Source organism: Dipodomys merriami, unplaced genomic scaffold (genome assembly GCF_024711535.1).
Source record: "Dipodomys merriami isolate MVZ:Mamm:240054 unplaced genomic scaffold, mDipMer1.0.p SCAF_15, whole genome shotgun sequence".
Classification (NCBI taxonomy): Eukaryota; Metazoa; Chordata; class Mammalia; order Rodentia; family Heteromyidae; genus Dipodomys; species Dipodomys merriami.
Genome location: NW_027202826.1, coordinates 13,121,040 through 13,142,934, shown reverse-complemented (window position 1 = coordinate 13,142,934; position 21,895 = coordinate 13,121,040). Strand labels below are relative to the sequence as shown.

At 42.1% G+C, this 21,895-nt stretch overlaps 1 protein-coding gene across 4 annotated transcripts in view; it reads right to left on the bottom strand.

The window, feature by feature from the left end:
• The window catches only part of Ccser1 (coiled-coil serine rich protein 1), a 706,759-nt gene that overhangs the window by 606,331 nt on the left and 78,533 nt on the right, over nucleotides 1-21,895 (bottom strand). For all 4 annotated transcript variants that reach the window (XM_070022282.1, XM_070022283.1, XM_070022284.1 and 1 more), the window contains exons 2-3: nucleotides 11,454-12,821; nucleotides 7,022-7,206 (exon numbers count right to left, since the gene is read on the bottom strand). In XM_070022282.1, coding sequence (XP_069878383.1) covers nucleotides 7,022-7,206; nucleotides 11,454-12,780 — 1,512 coding nt within the window. In that variant the 5' untranslated portion in view covers nucleotides 12,781-12,821. The remainder of the gene's footprint in view (nucleotides 1-7,021; nucleotides 7,207-11,453; nucleotides 12,822-21,895) is intronic.

The following is a 21,895-nucleotide window of genomic DNA, read 5'->3' as shown; positions in this document are numbered from 1 at the left end:
TTTGACAGAAACAATTTGAGTAATAGCACAGCTTTCTCTGAGGACAATTTTTTAAAAATCAAAAGTCTCTTTCATTACACAAGAAAATTCACGATAAAGTAACAAAAGATGTACACTCCCCTTCCTTTTAGGGTCTGAAGATAAATTTACATCTATGTTTAAAATAAACAAATAGAGCCAGAGACTCACAATCAAACTTAATCTTTTTAGAATTAAACAAACCTTTCTCTAACTTTCAGTAATTGAGTTTCCTTTTGTGTGGTCAAAAGAGACAAAGATGCAAATGAGTGATTTGTACAAAGCCCGAGAGACCCCTGTCCTAATCCAATGCAAAAAATAAATGACTTGAAATATTGGGCAGAAAATGAATTCATCCATGGCTTTTTGCATTGGCATCAAGGGGAAACAATAAATAATAAAAGGTTACTACAAATTGTCGAAGTTTCAGGTCAGTTATTTATTTTTCTGTTTCTTCTACTTGATCATTAAGTGATGCTGTCTTTGTACATGTAAAACCTGAGTGGAAGGAACAAATTAGTCCACTATTGGATGGACCAAAAATAAACAGCCAGGTGCTGGTGGCTCATGCCTGTAATCCTAGCTACTCAGGAGGCTGACATCTAAGAAATACAGCTTGAAGCCCACCCAGACAGGAAAGTCTGTGAGATTATGCTTTCTAGCTAACCACCAAAAAGCCAGAAGTGGAAGTATGGCTCAAGTGATAAAGCACCCAAAAGCCAAGCAAGATCACAAGGCCCAGGGTTCAAGCTGAGTTCAAGTCCTGGTACTATCACCTAAGTAAATACCAAATAAGTAAATGAATAAATAGTAAGTAAAATGTAAAGTATTTACAACGGCTATTGGGGAAAACAGAACAGGTTCTGGTTATTTAGAAGGAAAAAGAAAAGTGATTTCTTACAGGCAGAAATCTGAGGGAAAGTTACTACAAGTGGTAGAAAGGGGAAGACAGACACTGGGATGAGAACCACTCGTCCATTGGAAGCAACTGAAGCAGGACAACATGGCAGATGCCCAACTGGGAGACAACAAGAAGAGCGCACAGTGTGACGTCATCTAGAGGAAGTCAGGCTCTGGTATGAGCCTGAATGAGTGGAAAGCCACCTAGACATGTTCAGAATGGACAGGATAGAAGTTAGATACTAACGTGCTCACCCCAGTAGCTCTCAAAGGAATATTAAACCAGAAGGAGAGAAGCTAAATTAAATAACATCTCATACTAAGCACATATAATAAGGCCATAATGGACAAAAGAGTGTCATCATTCTTCTTTCTCAGATCAACAGTAATACCATATGCTGAATATTATATATACTAATGACATAAGTACATATACATAGAGTCATATGTTTATGATAGCATATAATAACATATATAAAATATTTGAGATCAATATTAAGGAAATGTATCCCAATATTAACAATGAAGCCAAGAGGCCGACAACATATCATGCATTGCTCTACCAAAGCATTCATTCTCTTAGACAGTGTCCCATTTTTTATCTTATTATTTGCTACTAATAAAGGATGTCCACTCTGTGAAGTTATATGTGAACATGTGCATTTGTGCCCATGATATATTCATATATACATATATACATGTATGTATATGTATACATAGATTTGTGTATATATATGTATATATGTGGTCTAATAAAAAAATCAAAGATGATAATTTCTTGCATTACATTGATTAGTTTTATAATCAAACTAATAATTTCATTCTAACAATTCTTTATTAAACTTCCTCTCAACTATATATTATGGAAGTTTAACATATTAAACTTCCAGCTCTTCAAATGGTCTGTGACCAAGTTTTCATTTGCTTAATTTCTCATCAGTCAACCAGTAGCATAAATATTTGACATGCACAGATCACTCTCAACATTAAAAACGTATGCTTTTCCCACTACTCTGATAAGAAGATACTACCTGTGGCTTCACTGGACATGCCAGAATTTACAATTGCCCACGTTGGCTTATTTAAGAGTACACACACACACACACACACACACACTGATTGATTTCTTTTTTAAAAGAGAATTCAGGAGCCACCTTGAGAAGGCTCCCATGAATCCAATCTAGAGTGATCTGAATGTCAAAATAAAGAAGGTTGATAAAAGATTTGAATACATTGGATCACAGAAGAACCCAGGATTCCATCCCTGCAAATCGTGCAAGTAAAAAGTAATTAGAGGAGGCATGATCGATGGATACTGAAATTGCTAGGTAAAAGTTAATGACACACAGGCTAATTCACTTAGCTTCCAAGTCCCTCCTCAGGGCTTACTGGTTAATTACTAGATAAATAATAACCCCACAGCAGTGGTGTCTGGCGACATCACTAGAAATGGGAGACGCCAGCCTGAGACACACACTGGCAGCATCCATGAGAATCCATGGATGCACACACAGCTTCTGTCCCAACACCTGCACAGCCCGAGCCCAATCGCGGAAGAGCAGACACTTCCGATCGTGTTTTAATTTTACTTTTGAGAAGGGAGCTGAAGGAAAAACAACAGGAGAGCGGCGAAAGAACTTAAAACAGAGAGGACACCTCATGTCATGCCTTTCCTACAAGCTGTTTGCAGCACACTGAAGTCTGTGGAAAGAGATAGTGGAGGAGAACCTTCTACTGTGAAAAGTAACTGTTTCACATCTCTGTGAGCACTCATTGCTTACCCTGGTTAATCATTCGGTTGGTTTTTTTTAAATCATTCATTTATTCACACAGTACTGGAGTCTGAACCTAGGGTCTTATGCTTGCGAGACCCATTTGACTTAATTGCTTTTAAGGATCTCCTCTGCAGTTAGGTTTTGTTTGCATTCAGCCTTGGATCTAAATCCACCACCTGTCCATACCTCCAGTTTAATCCAACCCTGCCACACCCACCATATTTGTTGAAACAGGGCCTCACATGGAACTAGGGCTTCACATTTGGCTTAAATTAGTATCCTTCCAAACTCTGCCTCCCAAGAAGCTAGGATTACAGGTGTGTGCTACCATGCACACCCAGAACCAGTAACTTTTTACTGATTTTATGTAGGTATCTATGCAGATTGGCTACCTAATGATCTTTTTTTTTTTTAAGATTCTAAGTTTCTGTAACTCTGCTAGGAAATCTAAATTGTAAAAAATTCAAGATTAAAAAAAAATGTATCCTAATGTCACTAACCCAGCTGTTGCTTTATCTTGAGCAATTCCATTTCAGTTCCATTGTATAAGGATTTTTAGGGGAGTTTTTACCTAATCCTTTAGTAAAAAGTAGCAACCTTATTGAACCAGAATAATTCCCTGCTCTATAGGAACATCATTCTTATATCGCAAAGAACATAGAATTCTTTTGAACAAAACCATAATGCCTAAATTGACAATCGGCTTTATGTTGTTTCCCAAGAACAAAAAGGCCATTTCCGTAAAAACAGTTTATATGGCTCACTTGCTCTGATTTCTTTAAAATATAAAATAATAGCCTAGAATGGAATAGAATAGGGCAAGAAGGTAAAATACAAGGAAGTCAAATAAAATAACTAGCGGTCTACTTGGCACAAGGACACAGCGTTGGGAGCGGTGGCGTGTCTGACACTCGGCCCCACTGCACGGAATCAAGGCTCTAAGCCAACGCTCCACGCCGCCCACTGCCGTGAGCTGTGAACTGCAGTTCACAGACTGTCCGGGCTTCCAGGTGTGACACAGGTAAGCTCTCTACAAGAAATCATCAGGGCTTCCTAGAGAAATGCCCTGCATCCGGGCACCCTTTCGCATCTCTGCTAAAGCAACTCGTAGTGGAACTGCTTGGTCATATTCAAGATTCACTATTCACAGGCTCCAGTACACACTAGGCCCACGGATGCTTTCTATGTTTATTATTATTATTATTACTATTAAAAATGATTAGAGCAAGGGAGAGAAAAGCAGTCAATCTCAAACCACAACCAGGTGGCTGATCTTCTTTCTGTCTAGAAGAACTATTGGAATGGCTGTGTCTACATGTGTTTTTTGTTTTGTTTTGTTTTGGTCAATCACGGGATTTGAACTCTGGGCCTCAGTGCTGCCCCTGAGCTCTTCAGCTCAAGGTGAGCACTCTACCACTGAGCCCCACAGCACCACTTCTGGCTTTCTGGTGGTTTATTGGAGATAAGAGTCTCACGGACTTTCCTGCCCAGGCTGGTTTTGAACTGCAATCCTAGATCTCAGCCTCCTGAGTAGCTAGGATGACAGGCGTGAGCATTGTGCATTGTGCATTCTGTCTACATTTCTTTGAGTCATAAATCCATTGAGGATACAGCACGCTGTGACCACTGGCCAGTGGGTGCCCCTCTAGTTCAAATCCCACAGAGCTGAGACCTTCAGGCTGAAAGCCCTACTGGTGGGAAAATGGAGGAAACTAAAAGAGGAAAGCACAGGAAAGGAGTGTGTTTTAAGATACTTCCTCACAGGGCTGGGAAGGTGGCTCAGTGGTAGAGCGCTTGCCTTGCATGCATGAGGCCCTGGGTTCGATTCCTCAGCATCACATAAGCAAACAGAAAAAAGCCGGAAGTGGCGCTGTGGCTCAAGTGGTAGAGCGCTAGCCTTACGCTGAAGAGCTGAGGGACAGTGCCCAGGCCCCATGACCGGACCCCCCAAAAAATAAATAAATAAACTGAAATTCAATGTATATAAAAAAAAAGATACTTCCTCACAAAAGTTTCGAGATCTTACACGATCCGAGGTTCCGCCAGTCCTAGGAAATACACTAAGTTCAATATTTGTTTTTTATTTATACTTATACATATTTCATAAATATTAACATCTATATATAACCTAATTATATTTACAAATACAACATCTATTCTCAATTATTCTTTTCAAACATCACTTTTGTCTTTGAAATCATACCTTGTAAGTGTTCTGCAGAAAAGACTTCTAAATTAACAATTTATCCACTTTGTTTTATGAAGAGCTATATAAATGCTCAAATAAGTGAATTTGAATCTCCAGTGATTAAATGTGTTTTTTATCGAAGACAAGGCTGTAAAATGAGCATCTTTGTGAGCTGGGAAGGTGGTTCGGTGGTAGAGTGCTTGCCTCACATGCATGAGGCCCTGGGTTCGATTCCTCAGCACCACATAAGCAAAAAAATCCAGAAGTTGCGCTGTGGCTCAAGTGGTAGAGTGCTAGCCTTGAGCTGAGGGAACGTGCCCAAGCCCAGAGTTCAGGCCCCACAACCGACAAAAACAAACAAACACAAAAGCATCTTTGTAAGCAGCCAAACACCTGCTTTTAAAGCACCATTTTCCTAATTTAATAATTACAGAATAGCTCAGCTGAGTAGACTTCCTAAGTACAACACAAAATAGTAAGGAATATAACATTATCTTAAAGACAACAACCTGAGAAATCAGGTAACAGGTTTTCCTCATAAACTGTTATTTGTAAAGAATTTGTTGTCATATTGTCTTGAAAAGGATATCCTTGAAACATGGTTTCAACTTTATTATTTTTTATATTTTTCTAGTAGCACAATATAATTGGATGAGGAGGTTGTGGTGCTTGCACACATACATGTTATACTCCAGATTAAATTCGCCCCATCTGTTACTCTTCCTTTATCTTTCTTAACCGTGATCCTATTCCAATCCTGAGATTCCAGCAGCAATGGAGTTCCACTGCCATCTCGTGGCCACTCTCCCACACTGCAGAAACACTGACAGAAGTGTCTAAAGGCCTCAAAAAAATAAACTTCCAGTGTTTTGACATTGAAAGTAGATCTGAGAATGAGTGATAGTGTGTTGCTACAAGGAAAAATTACTAAATTTAAATGGTAAGAAAAACATTTCAGATAGAAAAGTATGTGTAAGAGACCCAAAAATTATGGAAGAAAACAGATGTTAAAGAATCAAGTGCTGTTAAAATAAAGGAAGTTAAACATATGGCTGAAAACACATTTTCAAGTAAGTAGCAAAGCGAAAGCAAGCAAGCAGGAAGGAAGGAAGGAAGGAAGGAAGGAAGGAAGGAGGGAGGGAGGGAGGGAGGGAGGGAGGGAGGGAAGGAAGGAAGGAAGGAAGGAAGGAAGGAAGGAAGGAAGGAGGGAAGGAAGGAAAGAACTCTAGCCAGGCACCAGCAGCTGACACCTGTAATCCTATCCAGGAGGCTGAGATCTGAGGCTGTCAGTTGGAAGCCACCCTGGGCAGAAAAGTTCATGAGACTCTTACCTCCAATTAATCACCAAAAAGCCGGAAGTGGAGCGGTGACTCACGTGGTAGAGTACCAGCCTGCACACCAAATCTCAGGGAGCACCCACAGGCCCTGAGTTCAAGTCCCAGGACCAGTGGAGGGAGGGGAGATGGGAAAGCTCATTCACTGTGTTAGCTGAGACCTCATGGGCCCCAGGCTGGCATCCTTTCCCCTTCCCACAAGTCAGATACAGCCCTCCGCAGCCCTGCACTGACCTCACAGTCCCTGGCCAAGGCAGGCTCTACAGCTTGGAGGCAGAATGTGGGTGCCTCCAATGGGGTCAGGCTCCAGGTAGTCATTTTGCACAGGCGAGCACCCCCACTCCCATGGTGGAGGGGTTCCCTGTGGGGGGAATGCCTGAGCCGGGGCCAGTGAAAGGCCTCACGGTGGAAATGACATCGGGGAACTTACACAGAGACCTTTCTAAAGGGTTCATGGGATGCAGAAGGTGCTGAAATGATGAGAGCAAGGGGAATCTTCACCAGGAGAATTTTCTTACCTTGTGTTCGTGATTTTTACTCTACACGAGAGACCAGTAAACTACCACAGAAGCATGGAAGACAGGAAACCAGCGAGGCCCTCATGGTGTGCTACTACTGTCTGGCCTCGTCCCTGAGCCTCTCCACTGAAAACAATCAGCCTCTCTGTGCTCTGATGCCAACCACAGAGGCACAATTCCCCTTCAAACACTATTGCTCCGTCAGTGTATGTGTCTCGTTAGAGGACTCACAGAACACGGCAGCTGTCTAATGCCTCTGGGTATTTGCAGACACTGGTGTGTGCTTACCAGACTGTTCATTTTGGAGGAGGAGGAGCTTGCTCTTTGCTTTCTTAAGCTGTTGGCTTCCTCTGTCTTTCCATCTTTGGGCTTCAAAATCATTCTACTTCCCCCAGCCGTTCCTTCTGAGGAAGATCGTAGTCTCCGCTCCACAAACCTCCCTTCGCGGTACGGACTGAGGCTGCTGGCTAGAACTGTCCAAGGAAACACAGACAAAAAAAATACATAAATCATATCAGGGCTGGGAAGGCGGCTCAGTGGTAGAGTGCTTGCCTAGCATGCATGAAGCCCTGGGTTCGATTCCTCAGTGCCACATGCATAGAAAAGGCTGGAAGTGGTGCTGTGGCTCAAGTGGTGGAGCGCTAGCCTTGAGTAAAGAAACACAGGGACATTGCCAGGACCTGAGTTCAAGCCCAAGAACTGGCCAAAAAAAAAAAATCATGTCATTGTTTAAATAGACCTTTCACAGGGGATATTCATGGAAAACCATAAGAGTCACTCAAAGATTTTTCTCCCAGAGGAAGAGCTTTTCAACATGCAGTGGTAGTTCAGCTGCCTCAAGCAAGTGAAGCCTTGGGAGCCCCAAGGCGGTAGAGTCATCATCCTCGGCTTCTTCGTAGCTCAGAGTAATCACATAAACACACCTTGTTCTGATGTTCCTCCAACTGTCCATGGAATCTGATCATAGCTCACCCCTTCCTTGACTAACATTCTGGACCAAATTCCATTAAGGATTGCTTGGACCGCTGCAATATACCCCCAAACTGACTGCCACCTGTCTCCCCAAATCTCTACCACAACCTACTGTGCAGATGATAGCCAGACAACGTACACTGAAACCTAAGGGCTGTCCATCATTCCTTCGTTATTCAAATGGCCTGCCAACTTCTGCAGAATATGGATTGTTCCCCATCCGCACGCCAGGGGGCGCCCTGTTCACCTTTCCACCCTCAGCTCCTGTCATACCTGTTTGCTCAGTCTTAGGCTTCATACACCAAGCTTGCTGTTGATTCTCTATCACTGTGGGCATGTTCCAGCCCACAGTCTTGGACCCTGGCTCTTTGCACTAATATACTTGTGTCAGATAGTTTCAGGGCTCACTCCCTAAGTTCCTTCACCTGTTTGCTATTTCATTTTCCTTTAGGTACCCACACAGTGCATGGCATTTAAAATGCAAGCTACAATTCCACTCCTCACTTGTCCACACTTCATTCGACTATACCCTGGTCGTCACAGTGATCAGTATCTGATGCTTCTGTATTTGCAGGTGAATTGTTTCATTATCCCTGGCAGCAGAGAAATTTCATGAATGTCGGTCTGTATGCCTATCTTTGCTATACTGCTAGTACTAAAAAGAGCACTAAAATAGTGTTAGATGAATGAATGAATGAATGAATGAATGGACAAATGATCTTCTATTCTGTTTAAGCTAATCTACTGATTTAAGACTTTTGGGTAGAACCTATGAGGCCAACCTGTAGTCTTTAACTATCAAAGCCAATAAATAAAAACTAATTCTTTATATATTTTTTACATTATATGTATCTCATAAAAAGTGCTGAATAAATTTAGCATTATGGAACTTGATGTGTGTAGCAACTACTTCTTGTGTGAAATAAACATAACTATTTAAAATGTTTCACCTCCCACATTATAAAAACCTGATAAGGAAAGAGGACAAATGGAAGACACTATGTGATAAGGTTTCCCCGCTGGTGTTATCTGCTTATTTATTTATCCAAGGACAGGTGGCTCATGCCCAAAATTATTTTAATTGATTAAATGGCTTATAGTTAGGACCTTAGTCAACAGACTAATAATCTCTAACAAAAGTGTTAATCATATCCTGGTTTCCAGAATTAGATATAAATGTATAATATTTAATTACACTGGGTGCTGGAGGCTCACACCTGTAATCCTAGCTACTCAGGAGGCTGAGATCTGAAGATTGTGGTTCAAAGCCAGCCTGGGAAAGAAAGTCTATGAGACTCTTAAGATCCAATTAACCACCAAAACACCGAAAGTGGCGCTGTGGCTCACAGCAGTGGAGCACTGAAGGAGCTCAGGTACAGAGCCCAGGCCGAGGTTAAGCTCCACCCCCCAGGGGGAAAAAGTATTGTATTCAATTAGACATTGGAGTAATTCATCAATACTAAGTAAGAATCTGCTATATCAGGATAATTGCGATTCTGCCCTTTCTTTGTGCCATGACTTTTTCTTCTTTTTTTTGCACAGAAAAATAACCTTTTTTCTTTGTTTGATTCATGGTGAAAGAACCAGTTATGGACACAGTGTGATAGTTCAGTACCCACATATCATGAGTAATGGCTAACTCAGGCTAATCAGGTGCCATTTCTTTTCAAAACCACCTGCATACCAGACTGAGGTCCTTCTGCTGCCCAAAGTGTAACTTAGTAATGATATTGTTACTAAACTTCATTAATGAGTGTGTAGAAAAAAACCTGTGGGAGGATTAAATAAGACAGTGCATTAAATAATTTCATAAAATAGTGCATCAAAGTGTGTGTATGAAAAGGATAGCAATCACTACTTCGTCTCCAGCATCATCCTGTCAGTGACAGTAAGGAAGTGAACCAGCTACCACGAGGACCAAGCATAGGACCAGGCTACCAAGTTCCCAAAATTGAAAAAAAAAAAAAAAGGGGGGGGAGGGGGGAACAGAAGGGCGGGCTCAGAGCAATGATCTTCAGCAAGTATGCAAAGCATCTGAAGATAGCTACCCAGCAAATTTATATATGTGAAAGTTTAAAAAGCATCATGTGTATGCTGAACAGCTTCATTCAATTACATAATCTCATGACTCAATATAATCTAGGCTTATTTTAACTTTTATTTAATATTTCAGGTAATGTTTAGAGTATAGCCTAGTTCTTAAGAGCCTGAGTATTAGGCTTAGGTAACTTTAAGTTGGCTTTGCTGTTTTCTCACTTGCCCGTGTCACCAGACTTGGTTTTCAATTTGGGAAAGTGGGAAACACAAGTCTATCTCTCGGACATTTCACGGACACAGCAATTACTTACCAAGTTTGTATATGATCGCAGACATATGACTTTATGCTCCTCAATTATCTTGCCTTTAAAAGAACTTACAATATGTGGTGTGTGTGCGTGTGAGTGTGTGTGTGTGTGCATGTGTGTGTGTGAGTGTGTGCATGTGTGTACACGTGCATGTGTGCATGTGAGTGTGTGTATGTGTGTGTATGTGCATGTGTGAGTGTGTATGTGTGTGTGTGCATGCGTGCATGCTCATGCACCAGTACTGGAGCCTCATGCTTTTTCACGTAAGTTTTTCACTCACAGCTGGCACTCTACCAACTGAGCCATTGCCTACCGTCTGTCATTTTTGCTGGTTAATGGGAGACAGAGTCTCATGGACTTTTCTGCCCAAGCTGATGTTTGAATCTCGATCCTATAATCTGAATCTCCTGAATAACTAAGATTACAGACACTGGTGTCTGGCTAAATAGCTTACAATAGCAATTTCAATCACTCTTAATGACTGCATCTAAAGTACATGGACTGGTTCCTAAGACATCATGGCCATTTCCCCAATATTAAGGACGTTTTAAGCAGTACTAGATGCCCAATAGTAATGGAAAAAATATAAAAATATTGTCTATAACAGTCGAGTAGCTGGCATATATTAAATAACTTCCTTACACTGAATCTCACAATAAATAGCAAAGTTTTCAGGAGACAGTTTCTCTCTCTCCCTCCCTCCTTCCCTCTCTCCCTCTCTTTCTCCCTCCTCCCCCCTCTCTCTCCCATCTCTCCCCACTCTCAGAGAGAAAGAATGAGAGAGAGCCAATATTGTAAAGCAAAGAGAATGTTACCAAGGTTACACGGCTATTTAATGTTAAATCCGGGTGCGGAACGAGCCAGATTCTCCAGGCTCCAAGGACTGTGTGTTTTTTAAAGCTTGCAAATTCTTTTGTATCTAGAGACGGAGATGATTTATGTGAATCGTGAAGCCTGGTGAACAGTCCAAAGCTTTGTTCACATAGAAAATAGAACTTAGAGCACATGAATTTTTTATAAAGGTTGTGGCTGGAGTCAGTCCATTTAAAAAGAACTAGGGACTATCAATACTTGTATGATAAACTCTGAGAAAGATAGTCCTTATTTTAGACAAAGCTGTCGGGCGAAGAGAAACCCCTTTCTTGTGAAGTTAGAAGCTCGGGGACTCAGCAATGAGTAGTATTCCAGAAATACCCTTCCCAGGTGTAGTATAATTTAGGCTACGTTGAAACATCAAGCAAGGGAAGCGTTGAAAACAAATAGAAAAAAAAAATTAAAAGAAGCAGCTAGAAAAAGAAGAATGAAAGCCAAAGACCACGTAGTTGGCATTCGTGCGATTGAGAACATCGTTTCTAGAGAGGAGTTCACAGGGCGCGTGCATTCCCGCAGGACAGCGAACCTACCTTTCGCAGCGTTGGCTTCGCAGCCGTGGGGCGTGCGGTGGCGCAGCTGCGCATCACCAGACGTGGGTATGCTCCTGGAATCTGAGACAGGGTGAGACCCTTTCCCTCGCTCTGCCAGGCTTTTCTGTGGGTCACACACCCAGCCCAGGGGCTTGGGGGAGCTGGTCCTGAGCAGTGGTTCCCCATTTTGTACAACCACCAGGTCTTCTTCCCTTGGGGCCTGGGCAGGTCGGGGAGGCTCGGGTCCCCTGCCCGGGGGCGCAGGTGCGTGCAGGAAGGCTTCTTTCTGCACAGCAGCAGCTAGGTCGGGGGCAGGATGAGCGTCGGTGCTCCATCGGCCTTCGAGCCGGCACTTCCCGGGTCTGAGGTCGGTGATGGTCCTGGTAGCAGCAGCAGGAGCAGCGGAGCAGGGGTGAGAGGTAGAATCCTGATGCGCGCAGGGCGCATCACTGGGGGACGCCACGCAGCACCCACCCTTGGGAAGCGCATCGGCCTCGGACGCCGAGTCTTCCGTGCAGAACTCCGACGGGGTCTGCGCCGTGGTGGTCAGGTCGGCGGAAAGCAGGGGCGAGGGCAGCGAGCTGCCCCCTGCAGCCTCGGGAGCTCCGGCCTCCGCTGGAGAGGCTGAGCCCGGGCCAGGCTGGGGGGCTGGAGGCTGGGCGATTTCCAGGGAGAAGTCCGACGTGGGTGCCGCCGCCGTCTGGGGCCCGGCCTTGGAGAACCTGGAGTGGGAGGAAAAGGACTTGGGGAGGAGCTTCCGAGTGGCCGACAGCTTGGAGGGCCGGGGGGCCGGGTCGTCGGCGAACCCCGAGTCGTCGCCCTCGCTGGGGCCCGCGCTGAGACAGTGGATGAAGACGCTCTTGTTGCTGCTGCTCGACGGCGGCTCCCTCTCGAAGTCCTCAGTGCGCGATCTGGTTATCTTCTTATGATGGCGGGACCCGCCCAGCCCCCCCGGGCGTCTCCCCCGGGCCTCCATGGGTTCTTCCCCACCCGGGGTGCGGACGTGGCCCCCCGCCGCGGGGTGAGCGCCATTGGACGTGAGGCTGAGGCCGGGCTTGGGTTCGCTGCTGCTGCTGCTGCTGCTGCTGGCCTTCTTGTGGTGGAAGCCGATGGACGGGGCGCGGAAGAGGCTCCTGCGCTTGCCGGTGCTGCCAGAGCTGGAGTTGGTGCTGGACGGGGAGGAGCTGTGCACGCCCCCCGACGCCGCCGCCGGAGTCTGGCTGGACGAAGGCGAAGAAGGCAGGGAATCATGTCTGCGGCTGATGCTTTTGCGGAAAATCGGCAACCGAGACACCAGCGTGGAGCGTCGGGATCCAGAGTCCCCCATCGGGGCGCGCCAGCTTGCGGGGTGACAGCTCACTTAGCAGCCTGCAAAGCACACAAACACAGAGAGAAAAGGACACGTTAATAACGACAACGTAATAACGAAATGGTGCTTCTCCGTGGCTGATAACGACCATAAAACACATAAGGAGATTGTGGAAGGAGTTCTGGAATGTATCCAGGGGGAATACACCAACGGTTTTGTCCACAAGCTCAGGATGAATTCAACTCCCCCCCCCCAAAAAAGAAGTTCCATCCATTTGGGGGACTGTTAGGGTGGGAAACACAAGCTCCAGATGGGAAATCCCGTCTTGCAGACACTGAGCTGTCCGTGGCACTTTGGTGAGTTGTGTAGCCTGGATATCTACGTGTGCACACGACAGCTATGGCCACAGGGGAAGGTGTGGCCAGCTTGCCCTAGGAGCAGCGCACAGACACGCTTTCCAATACGTGACTCAACGGGCTAACGTGAGCGGAAGAGAATCACAGCCCAGACCCTAGCATAAGCAGCCACCGAAATCTCCACTGAAAGAAAAACCCATCGGGACAAATGTGTGTCCTTGTATTTGACAAAAACCGGTTTCAGACCATCTGACAGCAACTCACAAAGGGTACAATGCCGTTTACAAACGAACCTACAGGTCAGCAACAGCTAGGAGTTGAAATGACTTCAATGGAATCTAACTCGATTGTTAATCTTGAGAGAAGTCGGTATGTTCTCTCAGAGAATCAGAAACATAGAAAATGTAAGGACCATATAAATGTCCGGAGGAGGAGGAGGAGGAGGAGGAGGAGGAGGAGGAGGAGGAGGAGGAGGAGGAGGAGGAGGAGGAGGAGGAGGAGGAGGAGGAGGAGGAGGAGGGAGGGAGGAAGAGGGAGGAGGGGGGAGGGGGGAGGGGGGAGGAGGGAGGAGGGAGGAGGAGGGAGGAGGAGGGAGGAGGGGGGAGGGGGGAGGAGGGAGGAGGGAGGAGGGAGGAGGGAGGAGGGAGGAGGGAGGAGGGAAGAGGGAGAAGAAGAAGAAGAAGAAGAAGAAGAAGAAGAAGAAGAAGAAGAAGAAGAAGAAGAAGAAGAAGAAGAAGAAGAAGAAGAAGGAAGAAGAAGAAGAAGAAGAAGAAGAAGAAGAAGAAGAAGAAGAAGAAGAAGAAGAAGAAGAAGAAGAAGAAGAAGAAGAAGAAGAAGAAGAAGAAGAAGAAGAAGAAGAAGAAGAAGAAAAGGCAATAGGGAAGGGGTAGAAGGGGGGCAGATACCCTTCACCCACTTTGCCGTTCCTTGTACTTCCCACAGACTCTCTGCATTATTGCTTATAGCTCCACAAGAAGGTCATATGACTGTGGACATTTCATAGCAAAACGAAAAGTACATTGCCTATGTCACTGGGTAACAAGGAGTTAAGCAGGAAGCAGAGATTAAGCATGCCCTATTCCAAGGCCAGCTAGTCGTCAGTGTAGCAAACACTGAATTTCACTGGAGCAAAGAACCCAGGCCTGTCAGCTAGGAGCTCAGCCATGAGATGAGCAGTGGTATGGCCAATCTGTACGCTGTCTGCATCTTCAGGCTTGACCTCATTGCAGTCAGTCTATCTAAAAGTGAGACTTAACCTTCCTGAGCTGGCTTATTTCACTCAGTAGAATGTTCATGTTCATCTAACTTGTTGCAAAAGACAGCATTCCATTCTTTAATCCTTTGTGTGGATCTACGGCCACACTTGATCGCTGGTAGACTTTTAAGCTTTATATCCTGGCAATTGTGAAGAATGCTACAACGAACCTTGAAGAGGAGATATTTCCTTGGCATACACACTTCAGTTCCCTTGGCTACATACCAAACTGGAATGACTAGACCATGTGCTAACTCTAATTTTACTTTTCTGAGGAGTTTCCATACTGTTCTCCATAATGGCTGTACCAATTCACATTTGCGCCCACAGCGTGTATGCGTTCACTCTTCTCCACGTGAAATTTAGTTAAAATCAAACAACACGCGATCCCAATTCCAAAATGCTCCAAATTTCTTTCGAGGCTGTAATTGACAAAAACTTAAAATGCAAACAGAGACATTGCAGTTCTTGGATCATTGAACTCACAGCTTAGATTTTCCAAAGTAGATACAACGAATAATACATTTTTATGAGTTGGCTCTAAGTGTTTTAATTAACATTCTTCTCAGTTATGGCTTTATTTTCTTTCATATGTTACGTTTACTTCCATTTAATGCCTTCTGTAGGAATTGGCCCTAAATTGAACATTATCAACCATAACTTTCAACTGGTTGGAAACCTGTAGAGTTCAGTGCATTAACAGTAAACTATTAAATATTGCTACTGAAATCTCTTCAAATCTTATGAATACTGAAATATTTCTTACCCTCTTTTGAAAATATTTATTGCATTGAAAAAGTACCAAAGATGAAGAATAAGCAGGTATTCAAACAGTTTAAGGAAAATTTTCAGAAAAAAATCCAGTCACTACTCTCTTCTCTTACATACTTAATGAAAACATCAAGACTTCCACTATGTGTACATAATGTATTTGCCAGTGGTGTTTATCCTGACTTCTTTTTTCCTCCTCCTCCTCCTCCTCCTCCTCCTCCTCCTCCTCCTCCTCCTCCTCCTCCTCCTCCTCCTCCTCATTTCCTCCTCCTCCTCCTCTTCCTCCTCTTCCTCTTCCACCTCCTCCTCCTCTTCCTCTTCCTCTTCTTCTTCTTCTCCATTTTATTTTGGTACACAACCTGGGGCTTGAACTCAGAGCCTAGGAGCTGTCCCTGACTTTCTTTTGTTCAAAGCTAGCATTCTATCCCTTGAGTCACAACTGCACAGGGCTTTTTACATTTTTTTTTAGTAGTTTATTAGAGATACAAGTCTCGGACTTTTTTGATCAGGCTGGCTTTGAGCTGCAATCCTCAGATTTCAGCCTCCTAAGTAGCAAGAATTGAAGGCAGGAGCCATCAATGCCTGGATGTCTTGATTTCTTTAAATAAAAGCATCACAGATTCTAAAGGACATGATCATGTTGAGTGAGCTGAGCTAAAGTAGGTATAAAAATTATTAAAAAACAAAACTCATTTTGAATTTCACTGTTCATTTATTATTAACTCTTACTTCTCATTGGAAAGGAGTGAGCAACAGAAACATAAAATATCTACAGGTTGTAATTTTCTCTGATCCTTACAAAGGCTCTTCAGGGTCTAGGCAACTCTCTGAACATCCAGATGCATTACTTTCCCCCTCACACTTTATTTTTAATGACATAAGAGCAAAGCAAGTTCACTATTGTGTTCTTCTAAGTTTATATTTTGTTTGGATTTAAAAACAAGTGAAGTTAAAACAAGTAATTGAGAGAGCTGAAGTGTTGGTGAGGAATGTTGCATAAATCTGTTGGCAGCCTGCTTCTTCTTCTGAAAAGTTTTCAGAAAATAACCAGAGTGAGGCTAAATGACCTATTACAAAGAAAATCTTCCCTGATCCATGAAGACAATGAACAGAAAGCAAAGGTTCTCTCCATCACAGTTATTGGCATGAAGAAAATCAGGAGCAGTTGACATAAACCATATGCAAGCGTCACAAAGGACATTGATCAAGTTTCAACAGAATTAAATACCATCAAAGCATCTCAAAATTTCCCACTCAACTTTATCTCATTACGTCAAGTGCCAGATGGAAATACGGTTTTACATGTGTCCAATTCTTGTGTCACACCTGCCCAAGCCAGACAAATGCCACTTATACCTACAATTTCTTTGACTTAGATTTCGCTTGTCACGTACATTTAAATTCAGTACTAAAATGCTTTATCCTCCTCCCTTGAATGGATGGGGAAATGATGGCAGCATTTTTGTAAAGATAAATCATTCCCACAAGATGGTGAGGGTCGCTTGCACCAGTGCGGTCAGTAGGAACAGCGTGGGGTGCATTGAAGGGTGACTGACCAGGGTGAAGCAGGTGATTCATCACAGGGAAGGAAGCCACACTGCCAGCCCAAGCAAGAAGAAAGCAGAAATCATCTCCCAGGCTTGTGCAAAGCTTAGGCACAGCAGACATACCCATCTGTTATCAACAAATAAGCATAAAGATCCAAGTAATTGCTTGTATAAGAGTATCTGCTTTTGGGTGCCCCCCCCAAAAATTAGATTGACCCTAAAGATGACATGAACACAAAGACAGATGACACCATTCAATTTGCATAAATTAATCTTACAGTTAAAGAGTGGCACAAAGTTACCTTTTTTAAGTAACAGGAACAATTACAGTAGAAAAAAGAGAGTACACTTGAAAGAAGTTGTTCTAACCACATTTCTTTCATTTGAATGAATCGAGGCTAGGGCTGTGGTACGCATTTAGAAATAAATGACATCTTTAGCCATATATGATCCTTGTTCTTTATTTTTCCCAATTAGATAATAGAAGTAGAATACAAAAGAAAGGAAAGAAAAAGAAAGGAAAGGAAAGGAAGAAAGGAAAGAAAGGAAAGAAAGGAAAAAGAAAGGAAGAAAGAAAGGAAAAAGAAAAAAACCATTAATTCTGGCTGGAAATAAGAAAGAAATTACTTGTGAAAGAAGCAAGAAACGCAGAAGATATATGTACACACAAACCAGATTTAGGCAAAGAATAAGAAGACATTTGTGTTTAAAGAATGCTACAGTTCATGGTCTAATATTCACACACATGCATGGAGAATGTATAGGTTTCAATCCAGAGTTTAGTGTAGTGTTAATAAGTCATTGAGCTTCCCCGAGCCCATGTCTCTCCCGGGTCATCAAACAGCAGTTGCCTTGAAGGAACAGATAGATAAATGAAGTGCAGCTCAGTAAATGAAAGTAGTTGGTCATGATCAGTTAACCAGGTTTGGGCTTGCTCATTGCTATTCACTGTCGCACAGCAGATTCACTTTCTTCCCAGTTCATGACGTGCTTCAATCCCTTCATCAAAAATCCTAATTCTGTCTACAACTCAGCTGGGAAGTCCTGTCATTTTTCTGGGCTAATCTCAAACAGAACACAAAGGATTTCAGAGGCCACAGGGCTTAGGTGAATCCTACTTCTCATGTATCACTGAAAAACAATGGCTACACACATTTTTTTTGAAACTTGCCTCTTAAAAAATAGGTAAAGCTTCTCTGACCTGACATATTCAGGACCAGAATTTTTTTTTCTAATTTCAGATAACTTTGTGCATTTTGGAATACATGTCAGGACATAAGAAAATCGGTCAGGATGGCACACAATTCTCAACATGATATTCGCTTGCCCTTCATATGCACCTGTTATATGTAGCCTAGGGGTAATTGAAGCAGTCTTCTTATTGTCCCTGCATTTTAACTGTGACCTGTCAGTCACATGAGGTAGATGTGGAATTTCCCAATATGGTGTCATGTCAGTCAGTGCTGAAAAATTTATAGGTACTAGAGCACCTGGGATTTTCAGATTAGGCATGTTCAACCTATAATTTCATTAAACTGTGCCTTGCTTTTGACCTCAAATATTTGACTATGTTGATCTCTCTCTCTCTCTCTCTCTCTCTCTCTCTCTCTCTCTCTCTCTCTCTCTCTCTCTCTCTCTCTCTCTCTCTCTCACTCTTCACTCTGCATGATTGAATAACTGTCCATCACTTTGTTTGCTGTCAACACAATATTTCTGACAAGGGCAAAGGAACTGACAATATTCTCAATATTCAAAACCTGTCTCCAAGTCAGAGCACAATTCTTGAAATATGAATTTCATAAGTCTTTTAATTCTGTTAAAAGTCTGCTAAGAATAATAAAATGAATCTCACAGTTGTGGAGAGGACAGTATATATCTGAAACTATGTTTGTTGATAAAAATAGTTGTATATTCTTTGTCATTATATCTTACATTAGAGGATTTGCCTAGGTTTAAAGTATTTAAAAATGTCTTAGCGGTGTTATAAATTGGGTTTCTCAGGAGCATAAGTCAAGGAAGGCACTCTTGTTTAAGCAATATTTCAGGATTGCTCGTGTAAGCTGAGAAAGAACAGAGTAATAGTAGAGCATGCAAGAGGACCTGGGCAGCAAGCAGCTAAGCAAGGACATCGTAGAGAATTGAAGACAAGCTTTAGACTCATTATCAAAACCTAGAGACAGGGTTGGCTGCAGGTTCTCCAAAACCATTCAGTAACACACAGGCTTATGTTTAAGAATTGGAAAGTATATTAGTGTACAACCAGCAAAGAACTAATACCAGAGTTATATAAAGAATTCCTGAACATCAGCCAGACATAAAATGCTTTCCAAGGAAAACAGATGATCAAAGAAAATGAACAAACATCATGGAGAAGAAACATAAATTACCTATGAGTACAAGCAAAGATACTCAAACCCATTAGTCATCAAGAAGCAAGAAAGAGGAATCAGGAAAGGGATAAAAGAGAGCCAAAACTGAACAGAAACGGCACATCAATCACTTTTTTCCCTCATCAACAGACTTCCTACTGCTTATACAGCAAGAAAAAGGAGAAGGTATTGTTTTAAAAACTTGACAATTTCATTCAAGTTTTGTAAAAGAAATAGTATTTATAGACACTCACGAAGGAGTAAAAATTGCAAAAGTCATTTTAGAAATCTATCGTTATCTTCAAGCCAGTATTGGGGTTACTTGAACTCAGGGCCCTGTGTGCACAGTTCGTTTTTCACTCAAGGCTGGTATTCTACCACTTTAGGCACACCTCCACTTATAGCTTTTTGCTTGATATTTACATACCATACCTATTAAGTGATAAAGTATTACCTAATATATATTGTCTGATTTGTCATATAATTGTGGCACTACATTTTTTCTTATCTTCAAGGAGTTTACAAAGGGGTTTCAACTCAACATGCCAGCTTGTGAGTACAACGCATCTAGAACAGTGTCACCCCGTTCAGCATTTCCTTGTCTCTCCCACATCCACTCAGCCCCTCAAATCACTTGGTTCCATTTTTACATATGTACATGGACAATTATGCTGTATTTGTTAACCCTTCCTCTCCCATTGATCCCTTTCCCCTGGTACCTTCCCCCACTGACAGAACTTGTATTCATTTTTTGTAAACTGTTAAGTTAGCTTTTCAAAGGACTTAAAATAAGTTGATGTCCTGTTAAGTGTTTATTGCATGGCAACATAAGCTAATGAGCCATGCCAGTTTATATTTTTCTTATTTTGTCAACAATATGCACCTAGAATGTGTGCTTTATATATATATATATTTATATATATATAACAGTCCATTTATTTACTACATTTACTTACTACATATTAAAACAATTGGATTTGCCTTACAATTTTCTTTACTAAGGGAAACAAATTAAAACAAAAAAACTCTGTAGTTCAAATACCTATCAGCAGAGGGTGCAAGAGTCCTTCCTTTTTGACAGTCAAAAATCAGACTGAGCAATTATCAAAACTACCACAGTCCTTACCTGACAATCAATTGTATTTAAGTGCAGTTGCAAGATGATTGTGCGATATTTCACAAGCAATTAATATCTGATAAAAAATGTGATTTTTAAAAGAAAACTACAACTCTTGAACTTTATAAGCAGTTGCTAAAATACTAAAAATGAGGGCTTTTTTAAGTTTTTCATTTAGAAATATATGCAGAACTTTAATGGAAATTAACCCTTCCTAGATATCAATTCAGGTTCATTATTTATTTTTAATAGTTTCTTCTTCATTAAGTATATTCTTAAAGCTACAGCTACAAGCATACAGATGTAGCATATTTTAAGAAAAACTTCCCTTTTCTAAGAAAAGGTTCTCTTTTTCTAAGAAAAAAAAACACCTAGGGGAAACAAAGGAGGAGGCTACAATGCTTGGTAAGAAATGTACTCATTATCTTGCCCATGTAACTGTAACCCCTCTGTACAGTATTTTCACAATAAAAAAAAAAAGAAAAGAAAAAAAAAAGCACCTAGAGTAAAAGTTTGTGGAAATGGAGTCTCATCCTTAAAAGTTTCTTTCTTCCTTTTATACTGTATCTGCTTATCAATTCATGAATGGGAGCAAGCAATATATGCATGATTTGTACTTCATGATTTACAACAGGAATAGTACTTTTTTTTCTTTTTGTAGGTCATGGGCTTGAACTCTGAGCCTGGGCTCTGTCCCTCAGCTCTTTAGCTCAAAGCTAGCGCTCTACAACTTGAGCCAGAGCACCACTTCTGGCCTTTTCTGTTTATGTGGTCCTGAGGAATCAAACCCAAGGCCTCATGCATGCGAGGCAAGCACTCTACCACTGAGCCACCTTCCCAGCCCAGGAATTGTATTTTGATTCTAGGAAGTTAGGCTTGTCTAATATTTAAGGAGTTTTAATAGTACGGTACTCTGACATTCTATCAGATTGGAATTATTTCAGATTATGAAGGGATAAGTCTTAAATGGAAAATATGCCCACTTATTTAACTGGTTATTTATTAATTTATTGGCAAGACTGGATTTTCAACTCAGGACCTTGAACTTGCTGCCACATGAGTCCCAGTCCAAGAATGTTCAATTCCATGCCAACAATGAATGGATTCACATTAGGTCACCTACAATTTAGTTTGAAGAAAACTTGAATAGATACATTCAAGGATAATTTATTGCCTGTGTTTTTCTTTGACATAAAATGTATTTACTGTGAAGGAATTACATAACATAAATTATAAGATGGGACCTTAGATATGTTCGGCTCCTTTCTTTCCTTTAAAGAAAATGTCTCAAAGATTGTTGATAAATTCAATACAGTACCTCCACATGATGGCTTTTATTCTTTGATGCACCTACATAAAGTATAGCTCTACGGGATGACCAGCTATTATTTCACCATTTCTGAGTATTATAGTGTTAATGTGATAGGATAATTAGAAAGTATTTGTGACCAGTGGAGGCAGAACCCGAGATCAGGCATTCCGGGTCCTGAGTGTGCAGGGTGATACATCTGACTTGCTTGGCCACTAGGGGGAGATTTCACCCCTTAAGGAATTTTCTTTGTCTTTTACATTTGCAAAGTGGGCTTCTCTTTTCAGAGGCAGGAATGGAAGCCAAGACTGGCCAAGAGCTTCATCCAAAGACATACAAATAATGGCCTAAGCCACATTGGTGCTCATGATGATGCAACGAAATCCAATAATGGAATAAATGTCACCTT